Genomic DNA, 27,628 nt, shown 5'->3' with positions numbered 1-27,628 from the left:
CGCACTTTTGTGAAGGAGAACTTTTTCAGCCCTCCAGATTTGTATAGATGACAGTATCTTTCTAAACAAAGCTTAAAAAAGGACCTGAGTAATGAGGAAATAATGTTGTCATGTGGTCGGTTGTGCTTTATTTACCCTGCATTGTGTGTGTGTGTCTATTCTGAGGAACAATGTGGAGAAAGGACCAGGCGTGTTCACTTGGACAGGATGTAAGTGGAATGCCTACAGGGAGCTGAGGGGGGGGGGCCCTGGGTGGGGGGCGCTCGTCACGGACACGCCGCACGTAACCCTCGGCTGAAGCCGGGCGCGAACCGGGTGGTTGCGGGTTCTCGGGAGGGCTACCCTCGCTCGCTCGTGGTGGGTGGGGGCTGGACCTGTATGTCAGCCGGGGGGCGGGGACCTTTCCGAAGGCGTGGTCTGTACTGTGGGCGGCACACCCTGGATGTGACCCTGGCGGTGGAGGTATGCAAAAGAGCGAGGCCAAGGGCCGAGAGCTCGTCCCCAGTGCGCATGAGCCGCGGCACTGCTCGTTTGTCCAGGTGGACTTTGGTCCCACATCTAAACGCGCGTCGCCCTGGAGCAACGCACCGCAGGTGAGCTCTGCCGCTTCTGGACCGGGCGTGTTTCTGCTGCTCGCCCCACGCGGGGGCCCTGGGACCCGAGCTCAGGTGGGTGAACTCGGCCCCAACGGGATCCGATCGAGTCCAAACTTGGGGGGGGGGGTTATGGATCTCAAGTAATGATCGGATCCCGAAGGGTGATGGGTCACACTGTTACAGTTTGTTCTTTACCTTCTTATCTAAGCAAACAGCGCAGCTTTAAATCTGAGGTGTTTACAGGCCACATAACCATGACAACCAGGAAGGGTAAAATTTAATATGTCAAAATTTAACATCTCTTGCCAAGCTTTTATTAGTTCTGTTGTGTTTCGCAGTTGTGTTTCAGCTTCGGTGTGTACATATGTTTTGGTATCCCTGGCATGGGGGCATCACTGCAGTACACGTGAGTGATTCCCCAAAGACGGAAGGTTACGTCTGCGGTTGTGCCTCTCCCCAGTGTGCGTGTTACACAAAGAGAGCAAAGGCAATATTTGCTCAAGTCAAAGTAAAAATAGCACAGTACTGTGATCGACCGCACAGCTTCGCTGGTCACTCCGAGCACTAGAAATCACATTTTTGTTCTTCCCTCCAACCTGAAACACTTTTAGAGGCAGCAAGGGAAGTTAGATTAATTTCTTGTCTCTGCTTTTAGTGCTAAACCCCAGAAGTTTGTTCATAACTCTTTTTGTTCATAACTCCAAACTGCAGGTTGAGCATTAAGTCACCGTCTAGAAAAGGTTAATAACACAGATGTCCCTGAACGTATCTTGGGTTCTGCAATGATCTCGGATCAGATGCAATAAATAAAAGTACAAAAATGTTAATTTGTGTTGCGCTGCGGTGAAATTAATTCTTCACTTAAAATGATTGAAATGATTGAAAATCAAAATGACATGTTCACAAACTCCTGTTAAGTGCTGACCGTTGACCGCTGCGTAGCGATCGAAACCTTGTTGAGCTCCGACACTTACGAGTGATCACATCGGCCGTAGACATAAACTGTAAACACCGTGGAAATACGTTGAATCAAGGCGGTCTCCTATTTTGTTTCTGTGCTCTTTACTGCCACCTATGGGCTTGGTCGTTAATCGCAGGCTGCTTCAGACAAAAGTTCTAGAAAAGATTGGTGTTAATGCTATAAAAAAACTGTTGATCTTTGAAAAATTCATACCTTGACTGTTTGTAACATCAGTGTACAGGCTGTTTGAGTGATGAGGGTACAAACAGAACACAATGTCCATTTTTCTCAGCTTTTGGCCTCAGGTTTTTTTCTCGCCTCGAATGTTATCAGCAGTTCAAGGCTATCCTGAGCAGGATGCGATTAATGACTCAAGGTGTGTGTCTCCATGACAGGTGTGTGCGTGTTCTTCCGGTTCCCGTAACAACATGACGCAGCCCATCCTCCACTGTCTCCTGTTACTTCACGCAGCAAGAGGTACGTGTGTGTCCTAGAAACACTCCTCTCATCTCTCAGCAGACATGGGTCACCAGCAAGTGTGGAACCTGTGTGTTTACTAGTGTCACAGTACCAGTATCACTGATGTTTTCCCATGATCACAGCATGAAAAGCCACCAGAGTTCTTATTACTGTTAACCTTGTCCAAGGAGATTTATAAAATTGCATAATCAGATTTACACTAATTTAACCATGTTCCTATATCAGTTCATGGTAAGTACCTTGATCAAGGCTACTACAACAGAAGCAGGATTCAAACCTGGGTTCTTAGACTGCAAGACAAGAGCGTAAAGCAATACACGACTTCCTGCCCTTAAATTTGTTCAATGGATGGATAGAGACATCTTTTTTATGATGTGAGGTGGCAGTGTTACCTGCTGCACCACTGTGCCACCCTTGTGACAAATAGTTCTGGGATAATATCACACAACACAGCACACCTGTTGGGTATGCAAATACAGCTGAGGGGATCCTTCCAGGTGTTAGGAACAGGGTGAGGGTGAGTGTTCGGGTTTCACACGTGGCTCTCTTGGATTTTAGTGGATAAAAGGAAGAAAGAACTCAACCATTTGGGCACATCTAACAAAAATAATAAAAATAAAATAAAAAACGATACGCTTATTACTCTATTGCTGTGTGCGTGTTAATACAAATTTTTTCTTATTATTCTGTTGTTTGTCTTACACCTTTAACTAAGTGACCTTTTTGTCCTATTTATATACCTGAGTAGTTTCCTGGAGCAGGTGCCTTGCTCAGGTTAAAAGTGTGCGTGCTTAACCACTGCGCCCCCTACTGACCATTCCATTGACACTGAGTTCTGTCTTCCACATCAGGGTTGATGGCTCAAGTGCAGCTGTGGCCTATGAATGCTACGGTTCTCCTAGGCACCAACGCCACGTTCAACTGCAGCGTGCAGCAGCAGTGGGTCGCCATGGCCTGGCTGCTCAAGAGCGACGTTGTGCTGATCATCACCAGGGACCACGGCCCTGCGATCAACAACCTTCGCTACACGGCGCAGAACTACAGCACAGCCCAGGAGTCCACGTGGGCGTTCACCGTCATCGGCGTGAGGCAGAACGACACAGGACCCGTCTCCTGCGACGTCCAGAACATTCAGAAGCAGACAGCGTTTCTGGATGTTCAAGGTCAGTGTGTGCGGCGCTCAAGTGTGTCCTGCATCATCTCTGTATACACTGGAACCTCAGCTTTCAAACACAACTGTGTGACTGTTTGTAACTCAAATTGTTCGTAACTCCCGCCACTGCAACACAATCAATAAAAGCTTAAAAATATGGACATACACACACTGCCTGAAACCGCTTGTCCCACGGGGGGATTGCGGGGAGCCGGAGCCTAACCGGGCAACAGAGGGCACAAGGCTGGAGGGGGAGGGGACACACCCAGGACAGGACGCCAGTCCGTTGCAAGGCACCCCAAGGGGGACTCGAACCCCAGACCCACCCGAGAGCAGGACCCGGTCCAACCAGCTGCGCCACCGTACGATATGGACATTTCTTAATTTATTCAGAAGCCAAGTTATGCTGAAAAAAATCTTAGCTTAAGCTACGGTGATTCAAAAATTTGAACCCGCGCTAAATTGAGCGTATGGGAACATAGGGAGACAGGCAGGGAACGCCACGAACGGGACACCAGTCCTCCCCAGGACTCTTATTTTACGTCCTTTTATTGACCTGAAACAAAACGTGAAACATTTGTCACCATCTAGCCACTTTTATTTTGTTTTATTATCAACGGAGTCGGTAAAAATGTAATAACTGAGAGGAACATCAATTTATTTGTTGGGTAGGATTAGTAAAAGTCTTGGATATAACTGTAATAAGTAATAAACATGCCGTAAGACATACGATATATAATTATATAATTTTTCTATATAAAATTAAATTTTTATAAACATTGAGCTACATTAAAATTAAGATTGATAATTTATTAACAAATTATTTAGTAATATTATATTTACTAATGACCGAAAATAAAATACAGCACCAACACAATTTCAATTGGTGACTGATTCATGCCAGACGTGCAACATAAATCATCTTGTTGCTGATCTTGCTGTTTGGGTGCGTTTGGGTGTGCAGGGGATGTTTGCGCAGCTACAAATAGTTGAAAATAATGAATTGATTTATTCAGATAAATTAACGGGTAGTGGAAACCTGGTAGTGTAGGGGTTAGCTCTGTAGACCCAAAGGTTGTGGGTTCAAATCTCACTTGTGGCTGAAGTACCTTTGACCAAGGTACTTACCCTGAACTGCTTAGTAAAATTATGCAAACTTTTTTAACGTGGGGGTGTAATTGATACGGAGTTCTTCGCACTCAGTGCCATGACCGAAAGCGTAGGTGTGTGTTTGTGAAAGATCCCAGGAGGGGCGGAGGTCTGTGGTGCGGTTCAGTAGGAGCGCCCAGTGACACGGTGCTTTCTATTGTCTGGGCAAACAGACGCAAAAGAAACTCCCTTTTCGACAGGAGGTGTGTGTGTGTGTGTGTGTGTGTATGCATGCGCTTTCGGAATTCCCAATAGGAAACTTGTGTGTGTGGGGACTGTGTTTGTATTCCTCAGACATGAGCTCATTACAGCCCTTATAGTAAAGGGCCAAAAACATTTGCCCATATATATATAAGGAATGTGATGCGGTTGATGCCGAATAAATAAAAATCGTGCAAAAATTCATTAAATTTTATACAGTTTACTATAGTGGTTACTGGTAAAACTTTAAAAACATATATATTCTTCAGGGTGATCACTACATGTGCAAAGTCTGCGCTGTATTCTGCGTATTTATAGCTGGATGCCAACAGCGGAATATTAATGTACATTGGAGCGTGGTCATGGATTATAATGTGCACTTCAGAGGCTGACGGGACAGAAAAGAGGACATAAACCATATAATCGCACGAACTGTAATAAACCACACGTCATGTGTCGTAACTGTTTTTCTTTTCATACCGAAAACTGATTGGCAGCTTTAATACGTTCATTTAATACTCAGATGCCTTTTGACTTTTCGGGAAGTTCACGTCTTACAGATCTGAAGGTTACCATGGCCATGATGCCTTATTTGCCATTTATAATAATTCCATGTTATAAATCCAAAGTGGCGTACAAAATGAAGACTTGGGCTTCGGATTCTTTTTCTGCGCATCGGCTCCTGCCTGCTCTCGGGAAGCAGATGCGTTTATCCGAAACCGCGCGATCCGACCCCCCCGTGGGGAAGCGTCACCATTCCGCTCGGTTCCAACACCGTCCAGTCCAGTCAGCGCTCATCTGAAAAGGGCGAAGCGACACGTAAACAAAGGAGAAGGTTACAGAATTTCACCCGCTCGCACGTCTAAGATCGATGAGCACACGCGCATCGGCAGAAGAAGAATATGCCGGAATATTCTGATCTAAGTGTCTGGCACCCCAAGAAATGAACTAGAACAATCATTTTTAATTATTATTTTTTAATAAGGACACTGTGCCCCCAGCTTAGAAACAGGGTTGTGAGGGGAAGTTATTAATTTTGTTTTGTTACTTCCAAGTTGGGGGCGCGGTGGCGCAGTGGGTTGGACCAGGTCCTCCTTTCCAGTGGGTGTGGGGTTCGAGTCCCGCTTGGGGTGCCTTGCGATGGACTGGCGTCCCGTCCTGGGTGTGTCCCCTTCCGCCCTGTGTTGCCGGGTAGGCTCCGGTTCCCCGCGACCCCGTATGGGACAAGCGGTTCCAAAAGTGTGTGTGTGTGTGTACTTCCAAGTCATCATTACCACTGTTACAATCAATATACAGTGAATAATAAGTGTCTCTCGCTGACATCCTTTCATATCGATGATGGGGGAAAAAAAATACTTAAAAATTTCACTTTCTTTTCATATTTCATGAAGTTCCAGCGACGCTGAAATTAAAAATTCATTTAAAATGACCGGAAATGGAGACGCGCCATCCCCGCAAACTTCCGCTCAATGGCGACGCTTGACAGATTCGTTCGACACAGGAACCGTAAACACCGCGGAAGGGAGTTGAATGAAGGCGGCCCCGCGCTCCTATCCTTGTCGTGTGCTCTTCGCTGCCTTTTGTCGCACCTGCCGCTCTTCCGCTGTCACTTAATACCCCCTCATCTCCACCGCTGCGTCGATTCAGGGCGGACGGTGTCGAAGGTTGACCCGTCTCGCTTTTCTCCGCCGACGAAACCGTCTTCTGCCTGTCTCCGTCCAGAGAGCGGCACGGTGGCTATCTTGGGCGGGAACGTGACGGCGACGCAGGGAGACCTCGCCTACTTCCAGTGCCAGGCGCTGGGCTGGCGTCCGGCGCCCACCGTGAGCTGGACCGTGGAGGGCCGCGCGGTAAACGCAGACAGCTACAACGTGAGCTCCGTGGACTGGGGGAACTTGTTCAACACGACGAGCACGCTGGGCGTGGTGGCGAACAACAGCGCCCCGGTGGTGTGCCGGGCCTCGGTGTCCACGATGCCCGCTCCCCTGACCGGCACAGCCTTCATGTCCGTGGGTGAGCGATTCCCCCTCCAGACCCACCGGGCATGAATTAATGCTCCGCCCCCTCCCTGCAATGGATGTCTGCTCTGCCCCCCACTCTGTCCGTAATCCTCCTTCTAGCTTCATCTAGTTCTCCTGAATCTTTCAGAAGGACGCAGATTAAATATTTGGGAAAATTATTAAAAAATACCCAAGTATTGTAAATAGGCACGCTGACACCGTAAAGCCGATCGAAGCATTTACTCTGAGTTGCTCGAGCAAAAAGGGGTGTGGTGGCGCAGCGGGTTTGGCCGGGTCCCGCTCTCTGGTGGGTCGGGGGTTCGAGGCCCGCTTGGGGTGCCTTGCGATGGACTGGTGTCCCGTCCTGGGTGTGTCCCCTTCCCCTCTGGCCTTGTGCCCTCTATTGGTGGGTTAGGCTCTGGTTCACCATGACCCCAGCTGGGATGTGTGTGTGCGCTTGAGCAAAAACTGAATGTATAAGTGGATGAAGTACATCATTTTAGCTATTTAAATATCTTTACATGTAAACTTACAGCATGAACTATACCCCCTAAAGCAAAATATCCACTATAGACTAGTTTATTTTATATATTCAACTGCAAGTATCAACTATGACAACACAAAACTCTATATAAATATTTTTCTGTATATACATATATATATATGACAAAGATTGATGATCACATGTACATCAGCAGAAAAATAATGTACCGGAATATTCTGATGTAAGCATCTAGCACCTTGAGAAATCAACTTGAACAATAACATTTATTTATGTGGATCATAGAAATTTGACCAGCCAGCTGGATGTTACTTCAGCAGTCAGCGGGAACTGGAGTTTAGAATATGAGGGTTGCGGGTTCAAGCCTGGTGTGGGTCCATATTTTGGAAAGGAGAGTCAAGCTGAATGAAGGTTCACTGAGCTGCACAAATGCAAACTCCAGCAACATTCAGATTAGTCTGGCATGAATGAAAGAGGCTTTCATTTAATAAAAAAAAAAAAAAAAGAAAGGTTATAATGATTGAGCAGATCCCAGGCTGAACGCTTGCGGTCTTCGGGAAGATGAAATCTTCCGGCAGACACGAAAAATGAAGGAACATCTTGCAGCTCAGCGCTGAGACTGTCACGCCAGGAGCAGATTTTGAGGGCTTCGCGAGCGCAAGCGAACAAACCAGACTCAGCCGTGAGCTTCTTGAACCTGCGTCCTGCTGAAGGCAGCTCTGATTGCGCAAGAGCCGATGGGTGTGCGGGTGGAAGCTAATCGAATTCAGGGCAGGGAACCTTCTGGTGTTCACTGGAGGTACGGTCACCGCGGTCCGTGACAGCGATTCTCAAGGATTTGTCATGTATGCCTTGGGAAAGAAAAAAAAAGTGACACCAGCTTACATTTTACAGCTGGATGTTTACCCTACGGAAGTGTGTGGCCTTTGATGGGCCTCCGTCGCCCGTGTAAATATCACGATCTCAAAGCGGTCCCGGAAAAAAACTGACGTTTCGCCTTGAGAGCTTCAAACCTGCTCTTCGCCCACAGCTCCAAAAGTCGGGCTGATCTCTGACTCGGAGCCGCCGGAAGCTTCACGTCGTAAGGGTCTCCCTATAACCCTGTCAGCGTAGCGGTGCAGGAGACTATCTCCGGACCCTGAAGGTAGAGCACGCAGGGTAGCCTCCTCCAAATATTGGTTCGAAACTCTCCCTCTCTTCCTCTCTCACAGTGGCCAAGCCGAGCCAGAGGAGCCAGACGGTGCTGATCGCCGTCACCGTGTCCATCGTTCTGCTCGTGGTCATCGTGATCGTCATCATCATCATTGTCGTCTTCTGCTGCAAAAGGAGGAACGCCAAAAGTGAGCAGGTCTTTTTGTGCTCTCCTCTCTCCCACGCTGAGGGCTCCCCTCCTCCGAGAGCACGAGGCTCACGGTAAAAGTTTGATGAAGAAGGCAGGCAGCCTGGCGCTCGCATGCTCTCCGAGGGTAATTCTTGCGATCAGCCATGGTGTGTATTTGCGTATGTAAAACATGGAGTCGTCAGCGCAGGGGGACCGGCGCTTTAACCAGGGGTGGCGGTTAGTGTAATGGGTGGAGCCATTACCTTGAAGCAGACGGACCTGGGTTTGAATCCCCATCCTGCTGTAATACCTTTGAGCAAAGGTGGACGGCATGGAGGCACAGTGGGCTGTGCTGCCGTCTCACAGTGGCTGGATGGTGCGAGAGGGCGTGGGTTCGATCCCCGCTCGGTCTGTGTGGAGTTTGCTTGTTCTCCCCATGTCTGTGTGGGTTTCCCCTGGGTGCTCTGGTTTCCTCACACAGTCCAAAGACATGCTGTTGAGTTTCCTCATAGTGTGTGAGTGACAGAGAGAGAGTGTGTTCCACTGATGTATGGATGAGTGACCCATTGTACGTAGTGTATCTAGCAGTGGAAGTCACTGCGGTGAATAAGGTGTGTGGGCTCATAACACTACATGGAGTTCATGGGAAGTAACTTTGGAGGAAAGTGTCTGCTAATTATAAGTACTTACCATGAGTTACTTTAGTGAAAATGACCCAGTTGTGTAAACAGGTGAATGGCCGCAAGTAGCTTAGTCACCGTGGAGAAAAGAGTCGCCTCCGAACGGTTAATAATAACACTGCCTTTGGTTAATGTGTCTCTTGGGGGTTAGGGTACAGGTGCCTTTCCAAGGACCCGTGTTTCAGGAACAGAAAGCGGAGCTCAGGCTACCGGCGCTAACCAAGGGTTGCAGGTGATCGCACTGTCAACACAGACCGCTAATACGAACAAAGCGACTTTGTAACGTTAGATTACATACTGTGATTTTTTTTTTTTCCACGGGCGGCACGCTCGCTCAGCGGGTGGCGCTGTCAGCTCGCCGCGCGTGGGCCGTTCAGGCAAAAGTTCAAATCCGACTCGCTCCGCTCGAAGTTTGCATTTTATCCCTCGGTCTGTATGCGTCACCTCCGGGCACTCTGGTTTCTTCTCACATTTAAAATGCGTGGAGTTCGGCCGAATTGGTGACGCTAAATCGCCTGTGGCGTGTGCGGCTACCCTGCGGCGGCGTAGGCCTACCCCTCCTCAGCCTCGTGCCCGCTGATTCCAGGAGCGGCTCCGGACTGCCGCAACCGCAGAGTATGCGAAAGTGAGCAATTTACCGTACCGGTTCAGGTTAAGCACCTTGATCGAAGACGCTGCAGAAGGAGGTGGGATTCAAACCTACGTCTTTTCGGCGGAAGGGAGCGGTTCTGACCGCTACGCCACCCGCTGCCTCCGTACACAGCTCGATTTGTGCCCCTCCCCCCGCAGAGGGCAGCCAAACTTCCCAATACAAGGCACCTGTCTGCCTTTGAGAAAGATGACCGTTGTTTTCACTTTGAAATAGCCCCCCGTCTGACCGCGTGAGGAATTTTTCAGAACGGCCTCATTTTTGGTGAATCGTACACGGGGGAGAGGGGGGAGCGCCAGGCGCGCTGTAAGATCACTGCCGCGGGAATTCTCCCGAGCTGGATTAAAGCGGGCGAGTTACTACCTGGGAGATTAATGGCCTCCTTTGTTCGGCGCCCGGCGAACGGGGGGCCGAGCGGGGCCCTCGGCTGCTCCGAGACGACGTCCTCCCCCGGTTGCGGAGCGCCTTCCCCGGAAAGATTGTTGTCCTCAGCTCCCGAAGCCGCCTGCGCGTCTCTGATAACAAAGTATCTCTGAGTCACGTATTAAAGTGCTATAATCTCCGTGACGGATTCAGGGCTGCGAGAAATCAGGGCCGCGCGTTTTGGGCAGCCGGTTTATTTTTAGATAGGTGTTCTCCCCTGCAGTGTAAGACATTTGTGGGATTTTCTTTTGTGATTTTTTTTTAAATTCCTTTCAGTTTGTAACAAATAATAATAATAATAATAATAATAATAATCATAAAAAAAGGCTCCCATCAGAAATGGAATCATATGATCGCGAAGATTCCAATTCAGATAAAGATTTTCAGATATTTTCACCTTCCGAGGACACCGAGACCCCGAAAACTATGTGGTACGTCTTAATTCGGTTAAATGATGTTGATTTTAGAACAACCGTCTCAGCGCAACTGGGCGACATTGTTTAACGAAAAAGGATGCACATTTTCGATTTTTCAGCTTGGAGGAATTTATTTTTTCGTGGGATTAAAAACATGTGCCTTATAACGGTGTTACATTAGCTCTGGTACAGTTCCATGGTCCTCATAAGTGAGATGTCTTGAAGATTTGATTCGAACACCATCTTCCGGCGCAACCAGCAGGACGGTATTTCCGGGTGTCCGGCTGAAATTATTAAAGGACTGACCGTCCGACTGCAAGGTTGCAGGTTCAAATCTCATTTTATGTACATAGAGCTCTCGCTTTATTTTATTAAAGGCGGTTAATTTCATACTGTTAAGAGGTCAGATTGGACTGACTGTTTACTTTTTTTCTATTTCCATTCTCTTGTAGAATCCAGCTATCAGGATGAAATGAGGTAAGACCCCAGGTGCCCAGCCCAATGATGATGGGATGAAAACCTGTGAAGTGGAGGATGTCTGTGTGATGGTCAGAGTGTCTGGCATCCTGGTCATCAGTGAAAGGACAGCGGGCGCCACAGTTAGGGCGGGGAATGCGTGCCAAAGTTCGGCCTCTCCGGCAAATCAGCTTCGCTTAGATGTTTTAGACCTTCCTGGTCGACACAACTATCAGGGCATCAAAGGGAAAAGGCTCAGGAGAGACTCCATCAAGTCCACCGCTACAGTATTATAACTATGTTAATTGGCAGCCGAGAAATACTACGGTGAATAGCTGTACCCTAGTAAGAGCAGAGGCAGAAGGAACTGGCCGGTTCCATCGCGTTTCCAGTTCTCGTTGCTCTTGGAACGCCGATCAGACTTCGAACGCGGCAAGACACGAATGCATCCAAGGAAGCACGACTCTGCGGTGGCCCTTCCCTCCTTAGGGAGCCTTTGTCCAGGCAGAGCTGCTCGCGGAAACCCGAGAGTGACGCTGACGACGTCCTTCAACTTTCTCTTTCGTTTGTTTCCGGTCGTCCAGGAAAACGAGATCTCAGACAGAGGAACGACAAAACTCTCCGGGTAAACAGGGGATGGACAACCTGGGCTACGCTACAGACAACCACTCAGGTGAGGGTCTCTGCGGGGTGTGTGTGAGGCTCTTGGCAGGGGCGTGTAGCAACGGGTTACATTTACCCTGGCATTTGTCCTTAAGTCAATTTCTGGAGAAATCATACTTTTTTTGGAGTAGCTCTTAACAACAATACTTTTACTCCATCGCATTTCTTTCACCCTCTTCGATTTTAATTTTTTAACTCACCATCCTTACAACCGATCGAGTCGTTTGTACCGTGAACCGTTGGCGACACTTCCGTACCGCCGACCGTCTCGTGCGGATTTCGTTGGCCGTTGTCGGCTGTCCGTCGCAGTTCTCCCCAAAATATAGCGCAACTGGTTGAAATTTCCGTGCACATGAGTACAATCAGAGCTGAGTTCTGAGTTTTGCTCCCCCTGATTAACAGCCTATTTACAGGCAGGAGGACAAAGCACAAGTTTAAAAATGTTTAATGAAGAATACATGAGAATGGCTTTTTTTCCATATTGTCAGTTTTATTTTATTTGTCATTAGGTGTCTGGTGATTCAGTCCTATTTTATTAAGCGAAGCAATTGAACTATGCTAATTGCGATGGCATTTTTCATTCTACAAACATGTTAATTATCAGTTAAAGGTTTGAGAAACGTTTAAATTAAACTAGTCGCAATTTGCCTGTAACTGCTACCGGAACGCGAAACACCTAAATTTCGACTGAGAATCTTCACAAGGTATGTTGGAAAATATTTGGATTAAAATGCTAATTGCATATGTTGTTTAAAAAAAAAAAAAAGAGTGTGGTGTTTGTGGTTGGAATACATGGAATACATTGTACTTTTAATAAGTAGGTTGACTGCTATGTTGTATTTTTCATTCGAACCCGTGTTTGCTGCCGTCTGATTTGGAGCTTCGAAATGAACCACTGCATAGCCAGATACTTGTCAAACATCACTGCTTGGCACAGTTTGTAGTGTTGTGGCGAGAGTTGTTGCCTTTAGACCCAAGGGTTGTAGGTTCAGTCCCCATTCCCACCTGTAATATGCCTCTGCAAGGTAATTACCCTGAAATTGCTACAGTAAAATTACCCAGTAATTAGTATAGTAGTTTAATATAGTTAGTGTAATTACCCTGTTATTGAGGGTGGTGCAGCAGGTCTGGGGTTCAAGTCTTGCTTGCGGTGGACTGGCGTCCTGTCCGGGGAGTGTGCCCTGTGTTGCCGAGTTAGGCTCTGGATCGCCACGACCCTGCTTGGGACAAGCGGTTTCAAACTCTCTGTGTGTGTAGAATTACCTAGCTGTGTAAATAGGTAAATAATTGCAGGTAGACTGACATTGTAAGTTTCTTTGGAGAAAAGTGTCAGCTAGATCAATTAATGTAAATCACATTTACTGACTGAGTAAGGCAGGTTCACAGAATATGTCTAACCTCATGATTTCGTTTGTAAGCTGAGGGACGGCGTATTAATAAGGAAATTAGCCCTTGACAACACACCTGGTGTGAGGCGACGAGCCATTTTTTCAGCAAGCCCAGGTAGCAGCAGGAAACCTCACAGGAGGACGTCACCAATGCGGCACTAAGCAGGCATGTCTCTAAATTTCCCTCCGTTTTTCCTTCTGGACAGGCGTCGTCCACGGCCAGTACAGCGACAGCGGCTTCAGCCAGCCCAGCTCCACCAACACCCCTCAGGTAAGAACACTACAACCACGCTGCGGCCAAACAGCCCGGGGAACGATGGTCCGTGTGATGCCGTGTGGACGGCCGGCGAACCGGGTTCACCTCCAAGGTCTGCTGCTCCTCGCAACCACAAGCTGTGATTAAATTCACTGCTTGGACAATAAGTATGGTTTGTCTGTGTGTAATTCAGTCATTAATCGAATGGTCACTGAAAAACCCAGTTTGACAGTTTTTAAATGTAGTCCTTTAGATTACAAAAGGACAAAAGATGAAAAATCAGTAAATGATTTTGCATAATGTCGAAGAGCATCTTTTCAGCAACGATCCTCCAAAAGATTTGTCTAGGAAGGCATATCATGGAAAATGCAGTCATGGGTCCCCTGTCTTACCTATAATCCTGCTGGCTTTGCCTGGGATCTTCCATCAGACACCCAGCACCTCGTGCGTCCATGCCTCCAACGCCCCTGGTCTCGTCTGCACCCACCACAGCGCCCTGAAGAAGTACCGCCAGGCCACCATAGTGTAACACTCTGGGAGCACTGGGAATGCTGGGAACTCTGGGAGCTAACCTGCGGAGCCCCACCTTGCTCCTCAAGACAACCTGCCAAGAGATCAAAAATGTACAGTTTCGGTTTTTATTTTTCTATGAAAAGGGTTACTTTGGTAATTTGACATTTATTTATTTGTCACACACTCTTACCCCGAGGTGATGAGAGACACCACCATCCTGCTGCACGGAAGGAACCATTCCTCTCGGGGTTTTTTTTTTTTTTTTTTTTTACTGTGATTTTACAGCTTCCTGCTGGATGCCTTAGTCACATTGCTCAGGAAGACAAATAAATGTGTCTCAAATAACACTCAGAGACAGTCTGTCCCTCCATACCTGGAGACATTGCATCCAGGATATTGGCATAGTTTTATGCTCCATATATTGTACATTTCTGTTATGTTTAAATCATATTTTCCAACTGCTGTTCCTATTTAAGAAGTTGTATATTTCTTAAATGTTTTTTTGGTTACTGACTAATAAACTAAATATTTTCCTACTTGCTTTTTGGGCCAGTTAAGCATGTAGGTGGACAGCTGGTAGTGTAGTGGTTAGAGCTGCTGTCTTTGGACCTGAAGGTCAGAGGTTTGATTTCCCACCTTCAGCTGTAGTATCCTTGAGCGAAGTACTTACCCTAAATTGCTCCAGTAAAAAAATAAGTTACCAAGCCGTGTAGATGAGTAAATAACTGTAACTATAATGCTGCAACGGCAATAAAGTATCTTATCTTAAATCACTTTGGGCAAAAGCATCATCTAAATGAGTATTTTTTTAGCTGGTGTTTTCTACAGCGACACAAAGATTTACCCATTTATACAGCTGGGTAAATTTTACTGTATCGACTAGGGGCGAGTACCTTGCTCAAGGTCACCGAAGCATGGAGCAGCATTCAAACCTGGGTCCTTTAAGTAGAGGAGAGTAATCCTAACCACTATACCACCTGCTGGTGGTTATTTTACGTACTCTCACTTAACTGTCTTCAGCAAGAGTTTTAATCCTTGTTAGCATGCAAAATTGTAAAAAGAGAAAAATATACATCTGAAAGCCCTGAAAGTGAATCGATTTCCTTTGAGTTGTGGGCTTCTCTGGGACCCTGCACTCGTTTTAACCCAATTTATTTTTAGGTTTTGACTAATAGGATTTGGTCTGGAGTGTGCTGTGCATTGCCTGCTCTGCATTTGCTCACAGAGGCTCCAGAACTGGGGCGCGAATGAGACCACATTGCCCTCGAGCAGGGTCATGCCAGAGACGCTCGCTCCCCAATGACTCCAAGTGATACATGTACACATTTCCAGTGTGTGTTTAGTCAGTGGCGGCATCCATTTAGATGGTATTGATCACAGGGCGTGCGAGCTGTCCTGGAACCCACAGCGCACTGGTTAGAGCTGATATCTTGCAGGTGAAACACCTGGATTATGACAACACAAACTCAGGCGGTTAAGGTGAACCCAAGTGCAGAGTTCATTGACAGCGGGGATGCTGCAGACCGTCAGCTGTGAACAAAAACTACAGACAAAAGACAGACAAAGTACTCACAAGCAGGATGAAAAGAGACAAGGTAAATTTATCCAGCTGTCAGGAGATCAGTAAAACGAGTCTGAAAGGTATTCGTTTTCGGAGTCTTCTTGAAAACTGGGAGGCACAGCGAGTAGCGCTGCTGTCTCACAGCACCTGTGCAGCGCGAGAGGACGTGGGTCTGATCCCTGCTCGGTCTGTGTGGAGTTTGCATGTTCTCCCCGTGTCTGTGTGGGTTTCCTCCGGTTGCTCTGGTTTCCTCCCACAGTCCAAAGACATGCTGTTCAGGTTCCCCCATAGTGTGTGAGTGACACAGAGAGAGTGTGTTCCACTGATGTATGGATGAGTGAGCCAGTGTAAGTAGTGTATCTAGCAGTGTAAGTCACCGCGGTGAATAAGGCTGATAACACTACATAGAGTTCATCGGAAGTTGCTTTGGAGAAAAGCGTCTAAGAGAATAAATGTAAAAACATGTTATCCCAGAAAGGGATTCACCACTTACAAGGGACAGAGGGAATTCATTCTACCACATCTGAACCAAGAACTGACTGACTTTCAATTTCAGACCTCTAATACACAATAATAATAGTCAGGTCAGAACTTGCAGGTGTGAGAGGTGGCCATGCATGTGCAGGAGTCCAATTCTTTTACTGAAGATCTTTGAACACCTTTGAGGAGGAAAGACCACATTATATTTAATGATTTTACTGTCACTCATAACAGCATGTGTCACTTGTTTCTATTGTCCTTTGACTCACCTGTGCCCATGGACCTCTAGTTCAGGTTATTTTCTGGAATGATTTGGATGATGATCAACGGTTGCATCGTCAAGCCATGGGAGTGTGCTGACTTACTGAACTGGTGACCTAAGAGCAATTACACAGAGCCAGTGTCACGTAGATCCACTGTCCCACAGAACCACCGTCTACAGCTTTTTTCACATAATACCAGTGTCAGAGCTCGTGTTAGCCTAATAGGTTTGAGTAATTTACGATCAGTCTTGCTCATCTCCATACAAAGCCCATCCGAGTAAAGCCCGGTGACCTCGTGTCAAAAGAAAGAAGGGTTGCTGCTTCAAATCTCTGCCCAAGACGCTTAGGATGACAAGCTTCGCTGTATATCATCACACAGCCCATATGTAGAAGAAACCGTGGTCCTCAAGCTGAATCTACACTAAGACGTCTTGACGCATGAGCCCTTCGTGACTGGGAAAGGGCGCGTGCACCTCCAACAACGTTCACACGGCCCGTATGCGAAGGGCTGCTTCTGACGTCCTTTTCCCCTTGCTCCTCAAGTCAAGAACATTCACACCTCGTCATTCCGAGCCCACCTTCCCACAGACACTGCCTCTATGGCTGCAAGTCAGATCCTTGGAGAGCTGCTACAGTATGGAAGCTCACATTGCTTGTGTCTTGTCATATACTTACATACAATGGAATTGAGTGGCACCTTGCTCCTGTATCCTCAGGGCTGATCGATAACTGATCAGCTGAGCTCTGTTGAACTCTCTTGGCTCTAAGTGCACTAAGCTCAGCGCGGCAGCTCTGATACATAACCTGGCACTCCTGGGAAGGGAAGAAAAATCAATACCTCTTCGCGGGATACACAAAAAAAGTTACCTAGGTGTCATCTTTGCTCTACAAAGGCAGGCAGGTATAATGTTTGCACTGCATGATTTATTCATTATTGATCCGTTGGCATTTTATAAGTTTCGAACAACATTTTTAAGCATTCCCGATGACACGAAATGCCCCTATACCCATGTGATGGAAACCCTCCTTGCGAACGACATTCCCAGGGCCCCGAATTCACAGACAAACTCGGCAGAATGGCCCCCAGTCCTGCTTGTGTGTGTTGTCCGCATGGCTACGGTCACGTTAAACGAATTACAACCCTCATTTAATTAGCTTTCTCATGATTTAAAGACAGCTGCGCAGTGCCTGACAGGAAGTGAGAATTGAGAACTAAGGAGATGGGAGTCGAGCTTCAGGCTCAGACAGTGCATTAACCGCTCGGTTCGTTAATCACCGGGCAACCTGCTGCCTGGGAGTTTGCGAACATTCATAATGTCTGTCTACACACGAGAAAGTCCTGAGGAGAAAAGCATTACGCGAGTGCATGAATCAGGGCAAAAGCGCGGAGCAAAAATTACCCATAATGCACCACCGCGACAGCAGGTAATGACCAACACAGACACACTGTTCAAATCCCACTCCCGCTGCAGCACGATTGATGGAGGTACTCTGATGCTGTAAAAATACTCTGCTTTATAATTAAGTCACAGTAAGAATGCACCAGCCTCATATTGATATTCAATTCAATTTATTCACCTTGGAGAAAGGTGTCAGATAAATCTATTATTTATAATAAAATCTTCTATTAACCAACTGTAAGAACAGTAATGGTAGCATCCTTTACATATATGTTTATTTTGGGAGCATTTTTCTCCATAAATCTCAGTGGTCTCAATGATTTACAACAGAATTGCGAGTGTATGAAACTTTTATGTGACTGAAATAAATAGATTCCGGGTTTCTTTAGTGCAAGTAATTATATATTCAAAAGCGATATAAATGCCTTCTTGCAGCGAATTTCAGTTTTTCAGAGTCTCTCTTCCATAAGTTTACATATTTTCCAACAGCCCCGAAGAGCACTGGCTATCAGAAATACACATTCACCCCAGAATTATACCTATACCATGGAATTTCCCATGATTTCTGGACATGAATTATTTCCAACCCCAAAAGTGTCCCAGTGAAACATTACACACATTGTGGACCAACGTTTGCACTAAATTAATTTGGGGTGAGAAGATTGAAATGTCTACTTGTGAAATGTCCAGGAAAATAATGTACTTTTCTTAAAGCATATTCTGATTTAAGGAGTGTGTAATGTAATGATTATGGTATTTAAAAGAAAAAAAAAACATTTATATTAAATTTTAATCCTGTGCATTTTCAGAACATTATGGGTGGCACAGTAGGTTGGACCAGGTCCTGCTTTCTGGTGGGTCTGAGGTTCAAGTCCTGCTTGGGGTGCCTTGTGATGGAGTGGCGTCCCGTCCTGGGTGTGTCCCCTCCCCCTCCGGCCTCACGCCCTGTGTTGCCGGGTTAGGCTCCGGCTCCCCGCGACCCTCAGTGGGACAAGCAGATTGGACAGTGTGTACATGTATATTTTCAGAACACTATTCCATACAGGGTAATTTAAAAAGTTTCACAACACTTTCAAAAAAAGTATTACTCAGTAGTTCTCATATGAGAATGTAGTTTAATATAAATTTGCAAATACTGTTATACTAATACTACTATATTATACTGTACTAAAACACTATACTATGCTCTGGTAACATATGACATGTTCATATGATAGTGAATAATACATTTTTGTAAGTGTTCAGTTCTTTTTGATTCACACTGCGTAAATATGTATAGAAAGGTATACTGTACATGTTTTTTTTGTTTACATTTCAGTCTGAGCTGAGCAATGGAGATGTGCCTTCAATGGATATTTCAAAGGGTCCCAAGTGCACATTAATGTGATCTCCCAATACTGGCATGACATTAATGTCACGCTATCGTATATTTCCATGAAGACTACCGCATGCAGCTATAGAAATCACTCGTTTGCAGGCGGAACCAGAAAGGCACATCCTAACTCATCTATATTTCTTAGCTTTGACTGTCCAAACCATCCTACTCTGCTTGCTCTTCTACACTTGGCCCACGAATGCAGCTAGGATGGCTCACTGGGGGACCTCAGACCCAGTTTACCTCGTTTGACAGTACAAGAGCACGGCTCCTGACCGCAACCAGAACCTGCAACGTTTTTATTATGCATCAGTATCTTGAATTACGGTGGCACGGCAAACCGTTCTCTTAGTCTCTTTCCAACACGTCCGGCTCGGTCATTTGACTAACTGTGAGTGATCACCCGCGCTGTGCACCTGTGATGATTCCAGTGTAAACACTTAGGGTGCCAGACAAAATCTGGCAGACTGATTGATTAATTGATCTGCTGCTCGAGCGATTAATTTTGTTCTAAATCCCATCCCTAGGAGACCTCGCATTAGGCCGACCTTAGACCCACGAGATCTTTCTCAAGTTCGTGTGGCTCTGCTCTGCCTACTCCACACACACCGACCCCGGTGCCTTTGCAAATATATATTTTCTTCCTTTTTTTCCAGCGCAGGCAATTATCTCGACCTAGTGGAAGGGAAAAATAATTAACTGGGCAAGCTAATGGCTATTGATAGACCATCAGTAACATTGCTTCCAACCCCTTGAAGCTTTTAAGAGTTCTGCCAGCAACTTTGCCTCCCTAAGCAATTCCATCTCATAAAGTAATCCTCAAAAGCTGCCTTCAATAACATAATTGGTTACTGGGAGAAGGCCGGAGGCGTGGCTTCGCGCCCGTGCCGTAATTAATCAAGCTGCCCCCCGTTCCTTTGATCCAGCGACTGCTGACGGAGAGATATCGCTCCCCCTGGCCGAGATTTCTCCGTAATCCATCCGAGATGGTGATTATCGCTGGCGCTCCAGCACGTCTGCTTAGAGCTAACTCACGACGCACGTTCGGAGCAATGCTGAGCGCAGCAGAGTCACCACGGCGTGAAAGGCGACACAATGCAAGCAAAGTTATCACCGGACGGATTTGTGCCTCGCAGGCCTGTTTCACGGGACACGTTCTCGCAGATCGGTGTCACTTGGGGTCATGCTTGGGTGTCTTCCGCCGGGGGTGCGACAGCATCCTGCTGCACGGAGCATGTTGGGGCGGGTCGACGTATTGGGTGGATCGAGTGAGATATAACCGGGCCGCCTGCCGTGGTACCCACTGAGACCCTGAAGGTGTCTTTTCACATGCGGAGAGGTGTTGATGCTGTTACCCAGAGTTATGCAACATCAGTTTTAATTTAAATTTTTAATTTGTGGTTGAACCTTCATTTCATTGGTTGAACCTGCCACTTTTGGATTGGAAGGTTGTAGGTTCAAATCCTCCCAACTGCTGCGATACCCTTGAGTAAAGTACTTACACTACGTTGCTCCAGTAAAATAAAAAAAAAAAAAACTCCCAGCTGTGAAAATGGATAAAGAACTGCAAGGAGCTTAGGAGAAAAGCGTCAGCTAAATGAATAAATACGGTGGCTGCTTGAGACGCAAACCTATTGTTTATAAAATCTCTTGTACGTGGCGGCCAGCCTTGAACCCGGTACGACTTTTATAATAAATCCCATGCGGAACCGTCACAGTTTTCCAGACTGTGGAAAGAAACCATGAAGGGATGTATTTCTCATTGCCACGAATTTCTCTTGGTCAGGCGCCTTTCTTCTTCATTATCGCATCCAGCATTTAATTGCCTCGAATCCCGCTCCCTCGTCTGAACTGAGCCAAAATCGCAGATCTAAAACTGGACGCGGCTACAGAGGAATCCGCACAGACAAAACAGACGACGTCTGCAGATGGATGTGAAGATGATGAAATGCTGATGTGGAAGCATTGCCCGTGATTTTGGCCATCGCTGCTGGCTCATGAGATATTGATCAGCTCAGCAGGTAAGAGGCTCGAAAGAGGCAACTTCACAGCAAAAGTCCTCATCATAATAACAATAATAATAGTAATAATACTAGGGCAGGCAGACTGGCCTCTGATTAATCAGCAATAAGTGAGCCACAGGACCCAGGTCTCCATGCAGCCTGTCTCTTTAAAAGCCTTTCATTTGCGTTATGTTTTATCTGCAATTACTCCTTGTAATTATTCGCATGGCTAAATTTGATTTTTTTTTTTTTTTTTTTTTGTGCTCGATAAGTGTTTTCAAGGCCCGCCCATACCTTTGGCAGCAGTCCTCTAGGCCAGCAAAGCAAAGAGTCTGGGCTCAGATCCAGAAGCAGTTTGGATCAAGCGGACTGAGCGATGAGTGAATGTTGAGCTGCAGTCGATGTCCGGCTGGCACAAACATTCTGCTGAATGGCTCGGGTTCGATGAATCCACCGGTGTGATAGGAGCAGGAACCTACTGCCAGCTCCAAGAGCCTTTTCTTGCATCAGAAATACATCTAATCTTTGGGAACAAATATTGTCATATAACGTTGGAGCACTGCACATGGTGCCCAGGTTTACACTCAGTGCTTCCCAGGACTGGGTCTGGATTCCTGCAACTCTAGTTGGACATTTTTATTAGTAACTTCCCATTTTTACACCGTTACAGTGCTTCGTCCAATTGGCTCAAGTGTGCCCAGAAGATATTTTAAAACACTGAAACAGCAGATTCTCCTGCCAAGTCAAACCCCACTACAGAAACTTGTAAAAGTATGAAACATATTTCAAAACAGATTTGCTTACTGCCTTGTGATAATTGTCTGCTGTGAATTCTGGTGAAACATACACTGTATTTATGTTGGACACAGTGCTACATGAGGCTGTATGAGTCCGGAAGCCTATCTGGAATTTGTTTTGTTTGCAACTCCAAAGTCACTATTAAGATACAATCAATGAAATCTTAATAATAAAGACATTGCTCGATTTGTTCACTAATTGCGTTCTGTAAAGGGGATGCGGTGGCGCAGTGGGTTGGACCGCAGTCCTGCTCTTTGGTGGGTCTGGGGTTCGAGTCCCGCTTGGGATGCCTTGCGACGGACTGGCGTCCCGTCCTGGGTGTGTCCCCTTCCCCCTCCGGCCTTACGCCCTGTGTTGCCGGGTAGGCTCCGGTTTCCCGTGACCCCGTAAGGGACAAGCGGTTCTGAAAATGTGTGTGTGTGTGTGTGTGCGTTCTGTAAGGCATGTACTTGTAATAAAGAAAAATGACTTTTTATTTCAATCTTTCTATAGCATTGAGCTACATTTGGATTAAAATTAATTTCGAAGTGACTGAAAATATTTTTTTTAAAAAGATTTTCTCGACCAACTGGTATTTAGTGGAGATTGTTGACAGATCCATGCCATAAACATGCACAACATTTGTCTCATTAATTACTGACACTCAGGAACAGCAGACACCAGCTATAAACACTGCGGAAGTGAACTGAACTAAAGCGGCCACGCTCTCCTGTTCTGTGTGGGGACTCTTTACTGCTACCTAACAGCTTAGCAGGTAAACCCCGGTAAACGTAAATAAAGGTGATAGAAAATGGTTGAACCTTCAAAAATTCATAAATTACGCTTTCATATTGTTTTGAGCCAGCATATCGGCACAAGTGTATGACCGGGAGAGAGAATTAATATCCCAGGTAGAATAATGGACTTGTGAGCAAAAGATGAAGACGAAGTGACGTGACGGTGGCCTCCTGTGAACGGCTGAGTGAGGCGCTCACTCCAAACAGGGACCAAGGATCACAGCAGCAGTGCTGTCAGAGTTCAGCGAAGCACGCAGGCCTGTGAGGTAGCGTGACTTTTGAGGCACTTTCAGTGAGCGCGAAGGACCGAGTGGGGCGGCATTAGACGGCGCAATTCGCTCGTGGGAGGACAGCGCTGAGCCTCGAACACTCGGGGCTGACAGCAGAGCGGTCCGCTGCTAATGCGATCAGTATTGATCTGGAACAAACTGAATACCAACACCCAGATGAATATGAGATATTTCTCTCGCGCTCAGCGGTGCAGAGAAAAATGACTTTATTTAATTCTTGCTGCGTTATCAGATGTGTCATAGCACTGGCTGTGAAAAGGGGGTCATGGGGGACATTCGCTGTGATTCTGAGCACAGTGGGAGTTGCAGAGCTCATACTCAACCTCCTCCAGGCAGAACCCAAAGTCTCTGATCCAGGCGAGCAGGTGGTGTAGTGCTTAAGCCTGCTACTTTGTTCTAAAAGAAACCAGGTTTAAATTCTACCTCGTGCTGTAGTAATCTTGATCAAGGTAGTTACCTTGAGTTTAAAAATTATCCTGCTATATAAATAGGTAAACTTATACAGCAGGATAAATTTGGGTAAATTGGTGTAAGGAGCTTAACATTGTAAGTTGCTTTGTAGAAAAGCGTTGGCTAAATAAAAGAAAAATTTAATATGAAATAAAAATAGGGAGCAGTTTAAACTTCCACCCTCTACTGAAAGAATGCAGGTGCAGGTATCCTTAATTATTTTAAGTTGCGCTTGAGAAAAGCGTCAGGTGAACTAACAATAGTAAGTCACCCTTTGGAGCATCAAAGTGAAAATGCTCATTTTGTTTTGCTATAATTTGCGCTACAAGATAAATCTTTCCGCTATGTAGGTCTCAAAATGTTTGCTATCCAAGGACAACAGAGGTAACACTGCCCTGACTTCATATTGTCTGTGTTCTATTTATGTATATGAACTGGTATTAAACTGTTACCCTTATCACACTCATTACCACTACGCCACCTGCAGGCAGCAAATGGTACTTCATCTGAGTATCTCTGTGTAATAAACTTCATAATGATGAAGAAATGACTACAGTCCTTCTTGAACTTTCCAGGCCTCAGCTCATGTTAAGAACTACCCAAAAGTAAAAGAGAAATTCGTGAGGCTAAATATCTTAATGGGAAGTTCCATGCAGAGCAAAAATGTGGGTCCATTAAATGCTGAGACGTTAAAAGATGTTCCTTCTGCTCCAGCGTGATACGATTCAGTTTCTGCCAAAGGGGCACATAAAGAGGAATGAGGGGTGTTTATTTAATTACAGTGGGTAAACACTTAACAGTATTTCAGAACGCCAATAGTGCCACGTGCTGTGTGTACTTTTATTAGAGAGATGACTCTGCCTGGGGGGGAGAACACGCTCCCGTTATTAAACAAAGCCGTAAAACAATCTCCAGGCAACTTTACACGTGTGCCAAAGTGCACCTCTATATCTCACACCAACAGCTCAGGTTAAGTACTTTTCTCAAGGATTCAACCTTAGGTTCAGTTTTAACACTGGTACAGATGCTTATGTGTGTCGACGCAACAAATTCACACATCAGTGCACCAGTCATATTAAAACAAGATTTTTACAAACTGATACCTAAGAAAAGAAGTTCAGAGAATTTTGCAGTTTTTGAAAGATCTGTTTTTGAATAGATCTTTTTCAGGAGGGTATACAGTGGAGCTTTATTCATCCCTGCAGGGAAACAAACACTCAGAAACTTGACACATAAAAGAATAACAAGATGCACAGTTATATCCAACAGATAATAAAAAATTAATTAAAAAGTAAAGGAAATTCACAAATTACTGTTAGACAACACTTTTACGTCACCTTTACATGACACCTTACAAATTACTGTTACTGTGATGACTCCTGGGTACTTAAGGCACATTGCGTTATTTATTTTACTTTAATGTCACAAAACTATTTCATTGGAGATACTAGTTTAAAATTCCATCCAAAATACTACACTCACTAGAAATTTCTTCTGATGTTCAAGCCAGCTAATTAATAGAATTTAACACTATTAAGTTTCTGTGCTTAATTAACTCTCTTTCTGTGACCTGCAGTTAAATTCATAAAATGAGCTACCAAAAGCTGCAAAGGCCACATGACTTGAAATATCTGCATTGAATATAATGCATACATACTTCCAAAAATTAGTCCATTTATTATTTATAACCACTTGCTTAAAGGAAGGGTCATGGTGAAACCCTAGCTCATGTCTAAACTCCCAGCAAAGGGGGTGTGAAGCACCAGCACTACTCGCTGTGCGACGGTGCTGCCCGACTATCTTATCTTATATGAAGTAGCCACTAAATTCACTCGCACTGGATGTGAGTCACCCTTTCCCTTCTCTCTTTACCTTCCTTTCTGCTCTTTCCCAGTCTCCAGCTCGCTGGGATTGTGAACAAGGCTCTTTCCTTTGATTTCCACAACGTTCATGTGGAATCCATGTTAATCAGCCAAAAAGGGTCTCATCAGATCACCCTTGCTCTCCTGGGACAAAGGCAAGGAGGCAGAGCACTGCTGCAGCGGTCCTGAATGTTCATCGCTTTCAGGAAGTATTCCAAAGAGACAGCTGTGAAAGGGAAGACATTCACACACCTGATCCATATGAGGAGGCATTACAAAGTTCCTCGGCTCAAGGTCTGAATATCTACAAATGGCTCAGCAATATGGATTAGGCTTGGAAGGAAATCAATAATGACATGCATCACATTTCACATTTTACTCACGCAAGAACGCCCTCCTGCCTTTCTCAGGAGACCAGTAAAGCGCATCTCCAAATCCCCACAGTGGTCAAGTACCCATCCTCCCATGCCGTTATATTACAAGATGTGCATATTCGCTTGTCGGCACGACATGCTCCAGGAATTGCGCCACCCGTTGCACCCCGTGGATGGCAGCTGAGCCAGGAAATTTGTCTCATGTTAATTTAAGACCTTCAGAGCTCCCAAATGCTGCTATGAGGCCATCGTCACACACATTCCACCATTTGTTAAGATGACAACCTGCTAAACTGTGCTGCTTTCCCTCCCGTTCCAGACACTGACACCACTGTTGATTTCAGCCCTGAAGTCTATAACTGTGCCATAGATACATTTCTTTAGAATAGTATGATGTTCTCCCAATTTTGTGGCTACGAAATGCATAAAAAATGTTGCCATTGAAATAAACAGTAATCATGTCTCCATGTTATAAGAATTTACCTGGTGAAGGCTTTTTTGGAAACAAATTACCTTCGTAAGGTGGGGGAAGACTGTACAGCGCTAAACGATGAAAGCAATTTGTTACCTTGATATAAAGTCATGAGGCCAGATCAATAGCTAATATTAAAGATATAATATACGCACATTCTTTGTTCAGCTGGGAGGAAAAAATTGCTGCCAGAAATTAAGTGATGATTATAATTGATTCTTTTAGCTTAGGGGGTTAATCCAGATCACACTATGTACACGGCTGTCTTGAACGGAGCCTCAAAGCAATACGGCTCAATATGAACGTGCTCATCGATGGATTCCTGACTTCTTCTTCAGTCAGAGCGGCTTTAGTATTCGCTGTTAAAGAAGAAACCGATTCTCCAATGTTTGAACTAATGTATTATTATCGAGATGCTGGGGCTCAAACTCATACACAATACATTTATACATCTTAATGATGATTTTGAGACTGATTACAGTTCAACGGTTATGACAGCAGGTTTCCACCTGGCTTAAACCTTAGTTACAAACAGTTGGTTACAAATATAGTTTCTAAACTAGCACGCTACCTGCTGTTAGCAGCAATATATGCACACCGTGAAATGCAGGGTGCAAAATCAACCTTTGAGAGGCAGTGAGACTCACCTTGGGTACAACAAATGGAAACGGAGATTTCGGATGCTCCCCCTTGACCACAGAAGGTAGAGGGGTCGCTTCGGATGTGACAGACATTGGCGATGCCCCTTTGGGAATGACTCGGGGTGTCGGGGACACCTCTGGTGCAGAGGCTGGTGGTGGCACCTCCCCTCTGGGGAACAGAGATAGGTGACAGGCGAGCAGAGGGAAAGGAAGAAGCAGATGTAGGGACAGAATATTATTGGGGCGGAAGGTTCAGGTTGGGCTTTTTGAGACATCCTTACATGACAACATCTTTACATGGCATGATCCTTAAACGATGTCTTCACATGACAGCAACCTTGCACGACATCATCCTTACACGATGACATCTTTCGACGATGGCACGTTTACATCATCCTTACGTGACGTCTCCACACGACATCATCCTGACACGACAATTTTCGTGCAAGAGGTCTTTATATCAACATCCTTACATTGCTGTATCTTCACTTGACAATATCTTTACGACATCCTCGCATGACGTCACCCTTACATGCAAACATTCACACAGGATATGTTTCCATGACATCTCCACATAATATGAAAGGTAAAACGGCAACAGAGCATTATTTATTATCAAATGATAAGATAGAAGACAATAGTGTTGCGTCCTCCTTGTGTTTACGCGTTATTTTCTTCCGAGAAAGACTTAGTGAGTGTTTGACGCTGGTGAAGAACAGGGATCCATCATGTCCGTGTTCTTCTAGAGGTGCAGTTTACCTTCAGGTAGCTCCACACACACACACCTGGTCACCCCAGTGGAGACTGCTCTCTTAAGCATTATGGACATGATGTGTGGCATTAATAAAACACTGTTACTGTTAGACCGACTGCCGTGGTGCCTTGTACGCACAGCAGCTTGCAGGCTGTGCGGAGGAGGGAGAGCCAGATACTCCACATGAAGTGCGAGCATGATGAGCTCCAGTCCGACGTGGAGAACATCTCTCAGCGCTGGGAGGAGACCCGAGAGACTCGCTCCTATTGGTCTGGCGGAGATGCGATGACACGAAGGAGCTTGTCTCCAAACCCTATAAAAA

General features: G+C 45.8%; 1 protein-coding gene across 1 annotated transcript; it reads left to right on the top strand.

The window, feature by feature from the left end:
* Positions 1 to 474: 474 nt before the first annotated feature.
* On the top strand, positions 475 to 14,416 carry igsf5a (immunoglobulin superfamily, member 5a). The gene is made up of 10 exons (XM_029248979.1): positions 475 to 668; positions 1,953 to 2,034; positions 2,889 to 3,200; positions 6,263 to 6,582; positions 7,756 to 7,855; positions 8,254 to 8,382; positions 10,984 to 11,008; positions 11,572 to 11,660; positions 13,245 to 13,309; positions 13,725 to 14,416. Exons 2-10 carry the CDS (start codon positions 1,986 to 1,988, stop codon positions 13,821 to 13,823), a joined length of 1,188 nt encoding a protein of 395 aa, XP_029104812.1. The 5' UTR covers positions 475 to 668; positions 1,953 to 1,985; the 3' UTR covers positions 13,824 to 14,416.
* The last annotated feature ends 13,212 nt before the right edge of the window (positions 14,417 to 27,628 follow it).

This window comes from Scleropages formosus, chromosome 25, assembly GCF_900964775.1.
Source record: "Scleropages formosus chromosome 25, fSclFor1.1, whole genome shotgun sequence".
Classification (NCBI taxonomy): Eukaryota; Metazoa; Chordata; class Actinopteri; order Osteoglossiformes; family Osteoglossidae; genus Scleropages; species Scleropages formosus.
This window is presented reverse-complemented; position numbering and strand designations above follow the sequence as displayed.